Source organism: Microtus ochrogaster, chromosome 5, assembly GCF_000317375.1.
Source record: "Microtus ochrogaster isolate Prairie Vole_2 chromosome 5, MicOch1.0, whole genome shotgun sequence".
Classification (NCBI taxonomy): domain Eukaryota; kingdom Metazoa; phylum Chordata; class Mammalia; order Rodentia; family Cricetidae; genus Microtus; species Microtus ochrogaster.
This window is the reverse complement of record NC_022012.1, coordinates 73,067,924-73,082,844: the sequence shown is the minus strand read 5'-3', so window position 1 is coordinate 73,082,844 and position 14,921 is coordinate 73,067,924. Positions and strand designations below refer to the sequence as shown.

General features: G+C 38.4%; 1 protein-coding gene across 9 annotated transcripts in view; it reads left to right on the top strand.

The window, feature by feature from the left end:
* The window catches only part of Herc1 (HECT and RLD domain containing E3 ubiquitin protein ligase family member 1), a 166,544-nt gene that overhangs the window by 129,450 nt on the left and 22,173 nt on the right, over positions 1-14,921 (top strand). For all 9 annotated transcript variants that reach the window (XM_026779061.1, XM_026779067.1, XM_026779062.1 and 6 more), the window contains 12 exons: positions 1,570-1,697; positions 2,779-2,979; positions 5,052-5,182; positions 6,030-6,229; positions 6,626-6,731; positions 9,068-9,214; positions 9,599-9,700; positions 10,994-11,167; positions 11,967-12,260; positions 13,210-13,275; positions 13,448-13,573; positions 14,415-14,553. In XM_026779061.1, coding sequence (XP_026634862.1) covers positions 1,570-1,697; positions 2,779-2,979; positions 5,052-5,182; positions 6,030-6,229; positions 6,626-6,731; positions 9,068-9,214; positions 9,599-9,700; positions 10,994-11,167; positions 11,967-12,260; positions 13,210-13,275; positions 13,448-13,573; positions 14,415-14,553 — 1,814 coding nt within the window. The remainder of the gene's footprint in view (positions 1-1,569; positions 1,698-2,778; positions 2,980-5,051; positions 5,183-6,029; positions 6,230-6,625; positions 6,732-9,067; positions 9,215-9,598; positions 9,701-10,993; positions 11,168-11,966; positions 12,261-13,209; positions 13,276-13,447; positions 13,574-14,414; positions 14,554-14,921) is intronic.

Here is a 14,921-nt window from a genome sequence, read left to right as displayed (position 1 = left end):
TAAAAAAATCACATATCGATGCCAGGCAATGGTGGCACATGCCTTTAATTCCAGCACTTGGGAGGCTCAAACCTCTGTGAGTTTGAGCCCAACCTGGTATACAAGAGCGAGTTCCAGGACAGCCTCCAAAATTACAGAGAAACCCTATCTCGAAAAACAAAAAAGAAAAGAAAACAAACAAAAAAAAAAACCACACATTGAAATTAACCAAGCCCAACGTCTATGTATCTCATTGAACTTCTGTGTAGTCAGGACAGCTGGCACTATTAAATATATTTTTATGTGTATATCTACCACAAAAAAATGGAAACTCCACAACAGAGTTAGAACTAAAACATAATTGGCTTTATATACTTCTTTAAAACTCATGTTCATTACCTACATGTATTTCTTCCTCATCTCCTAATATTTAGCCTTTTTGTTCTCTTTCCTGTAGATTATACTATGCACACATGTACATTTGTTTGCATATATTGGCTTAATTCCACATATGAAGGAAATCATGTGGGTTTTTTTTCTTTCTGAGATTACATAATCTCACTTAATATTATACATTCACTTTCCTACAAATTTTGTGATAAGGTTTTATTTAGAACTGAATATGATTCCATTTTTATAGACATTAAATTTTCATTATCCATTCACCTGTTGATAGACAACTAGGTTGATACCAATTACGTTACAGTGAAAACAAACAAACAAAAGCCACAGCAATAAATATGTGAGTACATATATCCCAATGGTACCATATGGAATTCTCAGTGTATGAATCCAGGAGTGAAGTAGTTGGGACATACATACAGTATTCTGTTTTCATTTTTTTTGAGAGCTCTCCAAACTAATTTTCACAATGGTTGTATGAATTGTCATCACAACCAACCGTGAATTTAGTGAAGTTTCTTTCTCTCCCTGGGTATTCTTTTCCTGAGACCTTATGAATACATTTGGCATACAGAAATAAGTGTATTCTGAATAGTACCTGTCTACAACCAATAACAATTCAGAATATCTTTGCTGACAAATTCTGTCTTAATTGTGAGTAGTTGAAGTATCATTCTTTCATAATTGATATCTTCTCTGTGATGACAAATACTGCTGATAAAGAATATCCTGTGATAACTGGCCTGGGTGCACCCTTTGCTTTAAGGTTTAAAATCCAGCTCACTAAATTTAGAAATGCGGGTGGGAATTATGTAAGCGGAGACTGCACTTTTGTTTCCTGACTGCCCAGACCCAAATAATCATCACATAGAAACTGTATTAATTACAACTCTGTTTGGCTTATTAGCTCAGACTTATTATTAACTAACCATAATTCTTGTCTATGTTTAGCCACATGGCTTGGTACCTTTTCTCAGTGCAGCATCATCATCTTTCTTCCTCTGTTTCTGGGTAGTGACTGACCCTCTCTCTTCCTCTTCCCAGAATTCTCCTTGTCTGCTTACCCCAATTATGCTTCCTGCCTGACTGCTGGCCACTCAACATTTTACTAAACCAATATAAGTGACAAATCTTTATGGTGTACAAAACATCCCACAGTAAATTACACACTCATCTATTGCATTTTAGGGAGGGGGATGCTGAGGAAAGCCTTGGATCACCCAGCGACCCAAGCTTCTCACCTGTTTCCTGGAGTATCAGTGGCAAATACCTTGCTGGGGCTTTGGAGAAGATGGTGAACATCTGGCAAGTTAACGGTAAGAGTGCTTTCTGAGGACGCTGCCCTGGATACCACTCAGCCTTCCTCTCACTTAGTCGTGTAGGCCAAGCAGTGCCTTGGCTTGGCTTTCCCTGGAAGTCCGTGAACTGTTCAACAGCTATGAAAATCCTGCACAAGATGCACCTTCTAAAAGTTTCAGATACCTACTATGGTAAACCAAAGCTGCTTTTAATGCAGCAATAAATAGGCCTTGAGGAGAGGTGATAGTTGCTAGGGCTTAAGCTATGTAATTTTGAGTCACTTGAAGTAGCTCTCTCATTTATGTTTCTTTCCATGATAATTTTTTTGTTTTGTTTTGTTTTTTGATACAGGGTTTCTCTGTGTAAAAGCCTTGGTTGTCCTGAAACCCCCTTTGTAGACCAGGTTGGCTTCAAACTCTTCCTGGCTCTGCCTCTCAAATGCTGGAATTAAAGGCGTATTCACTATGCTTGGCAGAGATAAAATTTTTTTTAAAGATTTATTTATTTATTTATTATGTATACAACATTCTGCCTCAATGTATGCCCGCACGCCAGAAGAGGGCGCCAGATCTCAGTACAGATGGTTGTGAGCCACCACGTGGTTGCTGGGAATTGAACTCAGGACCTCTGGAAGAGCAGCCAGTGCTCTTAACCTCTGAGCCATCTCTCCAGCCCGAGAGATAAAATTTTTGACTAGGCATTTTTATATTTATTTGTTTATGTGAGTGTTCACATATTCCATGGTATGGAAATCCACCTGCCTCTGCCGCTTGATTGGTGGGATTAAAGATGTGTGCCACCACACACCTTTAATATCAATACCAATACTTGGGAGTCAGAGGCAGGTGGATCTTTGTGGGTTCAAGGCCCCCCAGTCTACACATGCCATACATACAGATATATAGATGTGGAAATAGAACTCTCTGTGAGTTCAAGGCCTGTTCTACAGAGAGAGTTCCAGGATAGCCAAAGCTACACAAAAACCCTGGCCTGAAAAACAAAGCAAAACAAAAGAAAGATGTGTGCCACCACATCTTGTACTTGTTCTTTTTTTTTTAAGAGTTAAATGAGTGTGAGTTAACATTTCTCCCCCTGTAGGAGGAAAAGGATTAGTAGATATTCAACCTCACTGGGTATCTGCCCTGGCTTGGCCAGAAGAAGGTCCAGCTACAGCCTGGTCAGGAGAGTCTCCAGAGTTACTGCTGGTTGGTCGGATGGATGGGTCTCTAGGACTGATTGAAGTTGTTGATGTGTCCACTATGCATCGCCGAGAACTGGAGCACTGCTATCGAAAGGATGGTAAGATCTTACACTAGTCAAGAAAGTAGACAAATAGATGAAAAGGGTTTTGGTTGAGTTTAAATGCTGAGTGAATCTGTTTCTCTCCCACTCCTTACTGTATCTATCTCTCTGATAAAGGGAAACTTCACTTTTTTATACCATATTAGTCATTCATTCTTTGTGTGAATGACTTAACATTTTTAACAGACTCCAAATGTAACTTACAAGTTAGAGATATCAAAGAGGGGAGAAAAATTATTGGTAAAAACAAATAATTAACAACTGAGTAAAATTAAGGAAATAGGGGAAAATGGAGGAGGAAGGTTCCTTGACTCAGCAGATGAAACAAATTCTGCCTGTGTTTTTCCTTACTGAGTACTTTGAGTAAGTGCATGTATTATTAGCAGTTGTTGTTAGTTATTTGACTGGAATCAAGTAATTCAGAGGTCACAGTGCCAATTTGATGGTATTCTGTTTGACAGGAGAGATAAGCATTCTATTTGTTTATTATGTTTAGGTTTTGTTTTTTTTTTAAATACACTTTTAAAATTTTGATAACAACTTTATAGGGTTCAAAAGCTAGAAAGTTTTGAAAGGCTTAGTAGGAAAATCTTCCCCTTGTGCTCAGCCCCTCCCCGCCCTGCCCTCTAGGTACTATTTTCTACTTTCCAGCTCACAGTGTGCAGAAAAGCACTGTGATTAGAGGCTCGGATAGACAGTCTTAAGAGCTGGAGAACACTGATTAGGGCATCAGAAGGAAGCGAGCAGATTTTCTATGGCTTATGCGGTGTTAGTCCTGTTTTGTTTTTTTTTTTCTCTCTCTCTCTTTATTTTTTTTTCTCTCTCTCTCTTTTTCTCTCCTTTTTCTTTCTCTCTTTCTTTCTCTTTCCCTTTCTCTCTTTTTCTCTTTCTCTCATTCTTTCTTTTTCTTTCTTTCACTCTTGTTGTGATATGGAGCAGCAGGGCTGTGTCCCTGGCACCCAGCCACCCGCGTGGCTAGCTTATGCCCCGAAATAATTACACGGAAACTGTATTCTTTTAAACACTGCCTGGCCCATTAGTTCCAGCCTCTAATTGGCTAGCTCTTACATATTGATCTAACCCATTTCTAATAATCTGTGTAGCCCACGAGGTGGCTTATCAGGGAAGATCTTAACCTGTGTTTGTGTTGGGTGGGAGAATCATGGCGACTGCCTGACTCGGCTTCTTTCTCCTAGCATTCTGTTCTGTTTACTCCGCCTATCTAAATTCTACCCTATCTGAGGGCTAAGCAGTTTCTTTATTAATTAACCAATGAAAGCAACAAATAGATACAAGACCCACCTCCATCACACTCTTCTCTCTTTCTCTCTTTCTCTTTCCCCCTCTCTCTCTCTCTCTCTTTCTTTCTTTCTCTTTCTCTCTTTCTTTCTCTCTCTTTCTTTCTCTTTGTCTCTCTCTTTCTCCCTCTTTTTCTTTCTTTCTCTTTCTTTCTCTCTGTTTCTTTCTTTCTTCCTTCCTTTCTCTTTCTCTCCTTTCTTTTTCTCTCTCTTTCTTTCTTTCTTTCTTTCTTTCTTTCTGTCTTTCTGTCTTTCTGTCTTTCTTTCTCTCTTTGTCTGTCTGTCTCTCTCTTTCGAGTGGGGGTTTGAGACAGGGTCTCACTGTAGCTTTGGAGCCTGTCCTGGAATTAGCCTTTGTAGACCACCAGACTGGCTTCAAACTTACAGAGATCTGCCTGCCTCTGCCTCCCAAGTGCTGGGATTAAAATGTTTGTGCCACTAGCACCCGGCCTTAGTTCTGTTTTATAGTAGATTTTTTTTCCCAAAAGAAGAACCTGGTACAGTGCCTCAATACAAACCAAATTGTTACTGTCTTTTTTTTTTTTTTTAACAAAACCTCCTTAAAAAGAATGAAACGTTAATAGTGAGGTCAATCATAAATGATGTTCTTCAAAGTGGGTTGTGTGGGCTCTAGGCTGCAGGTTCTAATTTATGAGCTATGTGGAAGTTTTCTTGATGTCATGGTAGTAGCACAGATCTCTTTCAAAGTGTATAATTATTTGTCTAGATAATGACAAATCCATCTTTTTCTTGTATTTTTAATCACGGTAGTATCTGTCACTTGCATTGCTTGGTTCAGTGAAGACAGACCATTTGCAGTAGGATATTTTGATGGAAAATTGTTGATGGGAACAAAAGAACCAGCTGAGAAAGGAGGCATTGTTCTCATTGATGCACATAAGGTAAAGGCCATCTTCTCAATGGTTGCTTTTCTGGATTTTTATTGTAGTTTTGTTTGGTAGTAGTATCTTCAACAGTATTTTTCATTGGTCACTTATGATTTAGTATTCTGTTGTTACACAAAGTCTTTGTGTCATGTGTTCACATGGAAGAATCTGTGGATTTTTTAAAATCAATCTACAAAAGAAATGAAACCAAAAGAGTGAAGTAGGAATACCAGAAATATCCTCTGCCAGAGTATCTCCATTAATACCGGAACTTCCACTAAAGCAAAGGTGGTTCCTCAGAGGTAGTCCTGATGTTTAAAGGGCCACCCAGGCAGGTGACATAAAAACAAGAAACCAGGAGTTTGGAAAGTGTGGAAGGAGGGTTATTTAAAAAATCACAGAGGACTAGAGAAATGGCTTAGGGTTTTAGAGGACTGGCTATGCTTCCTGAGGACCCAGGTTCAATTACCAGCGAATTACCAATATTTAACGTGGCAGCTTCCAGCCAACTATAACTCCAGTTCATGGATTCCTATGTCCTCTTTGGCCTCTACAGGCACCAGGCATGCATATGGTGCACAGACATGCATGCAACCAAAATACTCATATGCATAAATGAAAATCACACAAAAAAAAGAAAAACAGAAAAGCACAATGATCAAGATTTATAAACATAAAACATGCCCTAGACTCTCATAAGCATTTTCACTAATTTGGAGTAAGCAATATTTTTTCTGTTTTTTTTTTTTCTTTTCCATCTTTTCCACATAGTAGTGATTAGCAGTTGATAAAATGATTCAGTATGTGCACATGCAAAGGAAAAATACTGTGAGTATTCTAATTTTTCCCCTACCATTTTAAGGAGACTCTTGTTAGTATGAAATGGGACCCAACTGGTCATATTCTTATGACATGTGCCAAAGAAGAAAATGTGAAACTCTGGGGACCTGTTTCAGGATGCTGGTGCTGTCTGCATTCTCTCTGCCATCCATCCACTGTAAATGGCATTGCCTGGTGCGGCCTTCCAGGGAAAGGATCCAAGTTGCAGTTACTGATGGCCACGTATGTTATAAATTTGTGTTTGTGTTGATTTTTGTGATAGTGTAGACTATTGCTTGTAATAGTATTACTTCCCAGTAATGTTGATTTAGTGTCTGTTACTATTTTTATAATGTGTAACACCATAAAATTATCTAAGAGAGGGGACAGGAGCGATGGCTCAGTAGTTAAGAGCACTGGATGCTCTTTGAAAGGACCCAAGTTCAATCCCCAGTACCCACATGGCAGTTTACAACTGTCCATAACTCCAGTTCCAGGGGATCTGACACCCTCACACAGACATACATGCAGGCAAAACAACAATGCGCATGAAATGGTTTTTTAAATTACCTAAAAGAAATAAAGAGCAGATTTTCATTTGATATGTTCTCCTTTTGTGATCCTTTTTTTTTTTTAAAGTGGCTGTCAGAATGGCTTAGTGTGTGTTTGGCGTATTCCACAAGATACCACACAGACCAGTATGACTAGCTCAGAAGGATGGTGGGACCAGGAACTGAATTGCCAGGTAATGTGTGACTTGCAATAACTCCTCCTCAGTAAGGCATTACCTGTTATACCTGAAGGGCATGATCCATCAGGGAAATGTAAGTAATTGTTGTAATTTGTATGCTCGCTTAAGTTCATGTCATTTTTCTAAGTGAAGGACACTGTCATTACTGATTACTGTGAGGTGTGTAATGCACATGGAGTGGTGATCATGTTGGTGATGGATAAAATGGATGTTGTAGATATACTAGTCGTGAGTTAAGTCAGGTACAGTGGACTTACACTATGGGAGTTTCCATCCAGAATGTCTCATGCCAGTGTCAGAACTTCACCTCAACAGAACCAGAATTTTGAAAGAAGAGTTGCAAGCTTAGATACTTACAAAGGCATCTAGACAAGTCACATAAACACATGAATCTGGGAGTGGGGAAGTATGGAGAAAAAAAAAAACAGACAAAACCCAGGAAGGACACATGCTTCATCTCAAGCTAGACTTCCTAGACTTTTCTACTCTCAACCTCTTTTCACCTAAGAAATTCGTTTACACAACCCTGGTCTGGGTAGATAAGCAGATGAGCACAGCAAACATTCACTGATAATAAATCATGATGAGAGTTTTTTAGATCAGTTCTTTGCTATATATCCGATTTTACCATTTATAAAGCAAATTTACATAGTTATGGGATACATGTGCTTGTTTATTTTCACATTAAAGAATTAAGTCTTTGCTGAATGTTTATTAGTGAATAACATAGACCATCTTCACTGTCCTTCAGAGTTGACCAATTTTTGATTTTATAATTGTCAGTACTGAGAACACTGTTTTGCATCAATACATAGTACAAAATGGCAGGTGTGTATTTTGAATCATTTCAAAATTGTTAGAATTTCTGTTCTAAATCAAAGTCAAAAAAAATTTTTAATGAAACTCGTTAGTGTCTTAAACAGCAAATTTTAAAATAAAATACTCAAATGCAATACAGCCTAACGATATACTAGTTTGATACTTACAGAGGAATGGTAATCAGAAAATACCAAAAAAAAATCCTTTATTTTCTGTAATTAAACTATTACATTTCTATAAGAACAGAAAACTTTCTATGTAAAAATCATGACAATTCATAGCATGCAATATCAGATTTTAACCAAGATGTTTCAGGAAATCTTCAGTGGTGTTTGTTGCACAGTGTGACGACATGCACAGTGCAGGGACACGTGTGTTCAGAACCAAGGCTGCAGCAGGGTCGTACAATGCAAAGGCAATTGCTGCCAGAGCCACCTGGGATCTGTATGTGCTTTATTTCACATTAATTTTTTGATCATGACATATTCAGAAACCTTTTACTGTTTGCCACATGTTCAGAGCCTTGGCTTTTGGTTACTAGGTGGGCTCTGACCTGTTAAGTGTTGATGTAAAGTGCTCAGCTGCTGCACAGCTGGTTGTCACTCTGTAGAATTAAGTTCCTATTGTTAAGAGTATCTGCTTTTTAAAATAGAAGCCAAACCACCTACTATTTTAAGTAAAAATGCCAAATAATAATACTAATATTGCCATTTTACAATTCTTTAAAATACTGAGTGCCCGATTAAACTGAATCTCTGAGTTTGCAGCTCCCTTCTGTTTGTGATACAACCACCCTTTGAAGAAGTTCCTTTTGGGTAAATGGGTGCATCCAGTACTAGTCTCTGTCTTAACTAGAATAGAGAGGAAGCAAAGTGCAGGAAGAAGGGAAGGAGTAACCAGCTAAATGATAGGAGGGAAGTGCCTCAGAAGACACAGTGTTACAGACAGATCCATCAGCTGACAACAGGGAACCCTGTTTATAGAATGATCATATGCAGATCACCAGTGTTAGGTGAGAAAATAAAAATTACATCAAATCAAACTATTGGTCACAAACAAAAGTCAGAATTTTTCTGTCTTACAAATCGTGGAACTTTGAACTGTAATAATTTCTGCTTGTTTAAACAACAGAAAATTAGCCAGGAGGTGGTAGCTCATACCTTTAATCCCAGCAGAGGCAGGTGGATCTCAGAGTTTAAGGCCAACCTGGTCTACAGAGTGTGTTTCAAGATAGCCAGGGATACACAGAGAAACACTATCTCAAAAACAAAATAAAACAACAACAGCAAAAAAAAACAAACCCAGAAAATTAGTTTTAAAAAGTATAGAAACAGAACCCGGTTGCTGCTTTATTGTTGTTCATCAAGTTAAATAACTTTATGGTAGAAAGTGTCTCTACCTCAACCCCCTGTTTCATACTACTGAAATGTAAAATTTCTAAGAGTGAGCCATGAATCTTGAACCTGTAAATTATTTTTAAACTAATACATATTCAAAATAATAATTTATAGGATGGCTGTAAGAAATGGGCAGGAGCCAAGTGTGTTTATCAGCTGCGGGGACACATCACTCCTGTTCGGACTGTGGCCTTCAGTTCTGATGGGTTGGCCTTGGTGTCTGGTGGACTTGGAGGACTTATGAACATTTGGTCTTTAAGGGTAAGAACACAGTTTTGTTTTGTTTTTTAACATTAAGAAACCTTTTTACATTAGTTTGTATCATAATAATAAAAATTAACTAATATTAAGAATATTTTATGTAACAGTGTCTTGGGTAATGGAAAAGCTCCTATGGAGATGATTCTGTCTATAAGATAATCATCTATAAAACCAGTCTCTTATCCTTTGGCTTTTCTTACTGATAAGTATCTTTAAAGTGAAAAGAAGGTATAAAATAAAATGTAGTTTATAAAGTCAATGTTGTTGAATTCAGCTCAGTTATAATTATTTTTAATGTATATTTTGTGAATGCAAAGTAACAGATGTTGTGTCAACAGTGCCTAAAGTCAGGAAACGAGTACTGATAAATATGTCTCATTTTAGGATGGCTCTGTCTTGCAAACTGTTGTGATAGGCTCTGGAGCTATTCAGACCACAGTATGGATTCCAGAAGTTGGGGTAGCTGCTTGCTCAAATAGATCAAAGGTAACATTACAGTCACAGCAAACCATTGAGTATGAATCTAGAGACGTTTTAGAAATTACAGCCCAAGCCCCTCACTTTACAGAGGAACAACTGCTATCTGAAAGATTATTACTTGCCCACGATAATGTGCCTATTTAATGGTAGAAGGGAGTTAGAACCTGGGGATGCTCATTTCTCATCCTAGCCTCTTTCTTCTGTACCTGGGCTTTGCTGAAAGTACTTGATTTGATTTTTTTTTAATTTATCCCATTGGAAGACACAAGTCGATTCCCACATTTCTCACAATTCTCACATGAATTCTCATAGCACTAAGCTAACTCAAAAGAATATTCCATGGGGAAAAAAAATCTCAAAAACATTTAAGTATCTAAAATATATCATGGCTTTAAATTTTAAGATTCTAGTAAAAGTGCTAACCAACCTGCTGTGAGACTTCTGATTACCCTATAGCTGTCTTCATATGCTCAAAGATCAAAGTCAGTGTGCAGTGTGTTTATATATGCGTAAATGGTGTTAAAAGAAGCCAGAGCTGGGGCTGGAAAGATGGATAAGCAGTTAAGAGCACTGACTGTTCTTCCAGAGGTCCTTAGTTCAATTCCCACCAACCACATGGTGGCTCATAACCATCTGTGATGAGATCTGGTGCCCTCTTCTTGGGTGCAGACATACATGCAGACAGAACATTGTATACATAATAAATAAATCTTTTAAAAAAGAAGAAGCCAGAGCTGCTATACAGAGAAACTCTTATCTTGAAAAAACAAAACAAAACAAAAAAGAAGCTATAATCCTATGTGAGTGCTTTTACTAAAAATAAAAATAAAAACTAACCAATGCTAGGATATTTTAAAGATGAGCACTATAATGTATAGCACCCTAAGCAGTACAAACGGCCATTGAGCTTACTGCATAGAATAGGGGGTATCTGGGGCTTTTACGTTGTGTTCCTGAGGAAACAACTATTTATTTCTGCTAATGTCCCTATAGTCATGTCAGACTTGTGAAATGTACTGAATACCTAGTCTTACAAGGCCTGTGAACTAGCAGATAATTGATACTGTTTTTAAAGAGAGTTTGTTAAGGTGGATCACATTTTTTTCTTTGGTTTTATTTGCTTGTTTTACTTAAACAAATTAGGATGTTTTAAAGTTCTCTAGACATTTTTTTTTGTATATGAGAAGGAAAATTAATCCATTTACTGGAGAGAATTTCTCAGGTTGAATGGTGATGGCATGGTTTTTTAATCTTTAATTAAACAAATTAATCATATGGCATTATTTACTTTTCCACCAGGATGTTTTGGTTGTAAATTGTACAGCAGAATGGGCTTCTGCCAATCACGTTTTAGCAACCTGTAGGACAGCCCTGAAACAACAGGGTGTTCTGGGATTAAATATGGCTCCCTGCATGAGAGCATTTTTGGAGCGACTGCCCATGATGCTTCAAGAACAATATGCCTATGAAAAGGTAACTTATGACCATAACTCCCATAATACTTGGTATTTTGGAATTTGTATTCCACCCCACTCTCCTATCCCACAGGGACATGATATTTGAGGGAAGTAAGTGCAGCTGTTGGGACAGAAATGAAGTCACTTGTACCTAAGCAGTTGTTCAGTCATCTTAAGCCCGTTCTTTCTTTATTTTCACATGAGTATAATGAAACTATAACCCCCAAATAGGTGTGGTGTTGACACATTCTTTTTCAGATGATTTATTCACTCCATACCCAATTAATTTCACTGAAGAATTTACCTGAATTTAATTTTCATGGTCTCTGTGATAGATTTGCTCTGCTGTGATTAAAGACTGCCATAAAAGAGACTTTGTCTTTGATGACTACCAAAGTTTTCTTGGTAAAGGAAGAAATGTGTGAGGAGTCAGGTCTTCGTGGGTTAGTTGTTATCTACCTTGTTTATTATAATTGGAAAAAAATACAGTCACACACACACACACACACACACACACACACACACACACAGAGCAGTCCAATATGAGCCCATATTGGATTCTGAAACAAAAAGAGATATGAGTGGCAAAACCAAATAAAGCTCTGATTTGGCTAATATTGTATCAGCATGAGTTTCTTAGTTTTGACAAATGTAGTATGGTTATATACGTTATTTTATATATGTTAGAGAAAAATGGAGTGAAGAATATATAGAATCCCCTTTACTAGCCCTAAAACCTTTTATAACATATGTTTATCCAGAATATCTGATACAGGTTCCTTAACATGTCATTCTTTTGTTTTTGTTTTTCTTAGCCTCATGTGGTTTGTGGTGACCAGCTTGTTCACAGCCCCTACATGCAATGCCTGGCTTCCCTTGCTGTGGGGCTTCATCTGGATCAGCTGTTGTGTAGCCCTCCAGTGCCACCGCACCATCAGAACTGCCTCCCTGACCCTGTGTCCTGGAATCCGAATGAGTGGGCCTGGTTAGAATGCTTCTCGACCACCATTAAGGCTGCAGAAGCCCTGACCAATGGAGCACAGTTTCCAGAGTCATTTACTGTCCCAGATCTAGAGCCTGTTCCTGAGGATGAACTAGTACTCCTCATGGTGAGTGAATCCTGAGCTGCTGTCACTTGAAGTAGCAATTGCACCATGACTGCTTGGTATGCCTTGGTTTCTTTGCTGACCTGACTAGCTAGTGACATGCCCTTATGTGAATCGGAATATACTTTTCTATTGAAGGGCTATTCAGGTTTCTGGTGACAGCCCTTCTGAGTCTGCTGACTCCATACATAGTTCCATACTTTTCATGTGTAGGTGCTTATCAAGTGTCTTAATCATGCATATTTTTGTTTCCTTCTGGTCACTTTGTGAGATTTATCCACATGGAGATTCTGATTTACTGTGCACTTTAAACATACTAGTAATCAGTGTCATCGACTTACCCACTAAACTAGACAAAGAATCTAGGGAGGCAGTAGGCTTTGTACATGGCTTTGCACCTCTAGGTGCTCAGTAAACATGAATGATTAGCTTTTTAAAAAAAATAGATCTTTTTTATTTATTTTATTTTATATGTATTGGTGTTTTACCATGGGTATCAGGTTCCCTGGAACTGGAGTTATAGACAGTCGTGAGTGGCCATGTGGGTGCTGGGAATTGAACCCAAGTCCTCTGGAAGAGCAACCAATGCTCTTAACTGCTGAGCCATCTCTGTAGCCCCAAATGGTTAGTCTTGAACCAAGGCTACAGTGAGAGTAGAAGCATGTATAATAAAAGTAAATACTAGAATGCAAAAAGCAAGTTTGAAATTACTATGACTTTGGACTTGCTGGATGGGGTGGCATATGTCTGAAGTTCCAACTTCTTAGGAGGAAGAAGCAAGAGAATTTTGAGATCAAGAGTTTGAAGGCAGTTGACCTGAGCAATAAGAACAACTATTCTTGACTTGTCCTAATATCACTATGATTTTTAGAAAGGGAGCCTTTTCACTAGTCAGGAGCAGCTTAGGTCCTGGGAAGGCATCATTGGTTGTGATGTGTGCTCTGTCTTGCAGGATAACAGCAAGTGGATCAATGGCATGGATGAACAAATTATGTCTTGGGCAACTTCCAGGCCTGAGGTCAGTAGAGATAAGATTACTATGTGGTGGGTTTCAGTCAGTCTTTTGATTGTAAATGCATGTGTTTCTGTGTCCTTCTGTTTCCTATAGTGGTTGTCACATGCTTGTGCTCAGTATGTATTTGTTTGAGCAACTGGATGATCCTAACTTTAGGTGCCTGTGGGTTTTCTAGGACTGGCACCTGGGAGGTAAATGTGATGTCTACTTATGGGGTGCTGGCAGGCATGGACAGCTGGCTGAAGCTGGAAGAAATGTAATGGTACCAGCCACAGCTCCTTCATTCTCACAGGCCCAACAGGTAACTAGCAGAGTGAAGAATCGAGAAGAAATGTGGGAATTCCAATTGCTGTTAGTAACTTATTTTGGGTTTAAGCTTGTCAGTTTCAGTCTATTGTGGTGAATCAGTAAAGAACCTCATTTATATGTGACCTCCAAATGGAAGCTTACTGAAGTTTTATTGTATTCAAGATGTTTTCTTAAGAAGTTTCTAAATTTTTCTTGCTTCCAAGTATAGTGAATTAATACCACAATATATTAGGCCAATACAGTGCATATTTATGGAAGCCAAGCTAATCATAATCACTGTTCTCTTTGGGAACCATGAACTACCTAGGACCTTTAGCCAGCCTTTGTTGATGCTCCTCTCTCCATCTAATAGCCATGGTACTGTATTCCCAAACTCATTTCACTTCAGTTCTCTTCTACCGAAGCTGTCCCAGAGTTCACTGCTCTTCCCTGTTTTAGCCCCCTCCAGTTTCTGCCTCTTTCTACACCAGGCTTTAATAGTTTCCTATCACCTTTCCTTTCTTCCCTTGTCTGTGTTGTTTAGCTGTGCACAGTTGACTGAAATTTCATGAATTATCTCAGTCAGATGAGTCTCATATGTTATCAGAACTATAGTAATCAAAGGTTATAGGGAAGCCACAGGGAGGCGTATTTCCTGCTTTGGTGCAAAGGAGAAAAGAACTGGTAGAGCTATCAAGATCATCTAAAATGTCTGAAGTTAGAGATTAACAATAAGGGTAATGGGGAGGGAATGTTTTATTTATTCTTAGATAATTTCATGCATGCACACTTTGTATCTTGATCATGTCCGACCTAAACAAGAATAATGTTTTTTATTCTGTGTTTTATACTAGGTTATATGTGGTCAGAACTGTACCTTTGTCATCCAGGCCAATGGCACAGTGTTGGCTTGTGGGGAAGGAAGTTACGGCAGATTAGGGCAAGGAAATTCAGATGATCTTCATGTACTGACTGTTATTTCAGCCCTGCAAGGTAAGGCTACCCTGAATTTAAAATGGTTAGAGACTATGTGCATCTACTGGAATTCTTCTCAACTTGGTGAACCCATGGGGGTTTCCTTATGTACAGCCTTAATTTCCACATTTTTAAAGCTGTTTCACAAGTAGGAGTGCTAGAATCCAGCAGCATATACCTATTTGAGATCCAAGGGAAAACAAATGTTTTATATTGTAAACAAATTCTTTAAAATTGTTAAACTTTGATAAGGTAGTCATGTGTATGTTTCTTTAACATAAAAAACAGCCCACATAAAAATCTCCAGCTGTGCCTGAGAGTTTAAAGGGCGTTTCTGGCAGAGTTCTGTGTGACTTCAAGAGAAACAGCTGCAGTGTCTCATAGAT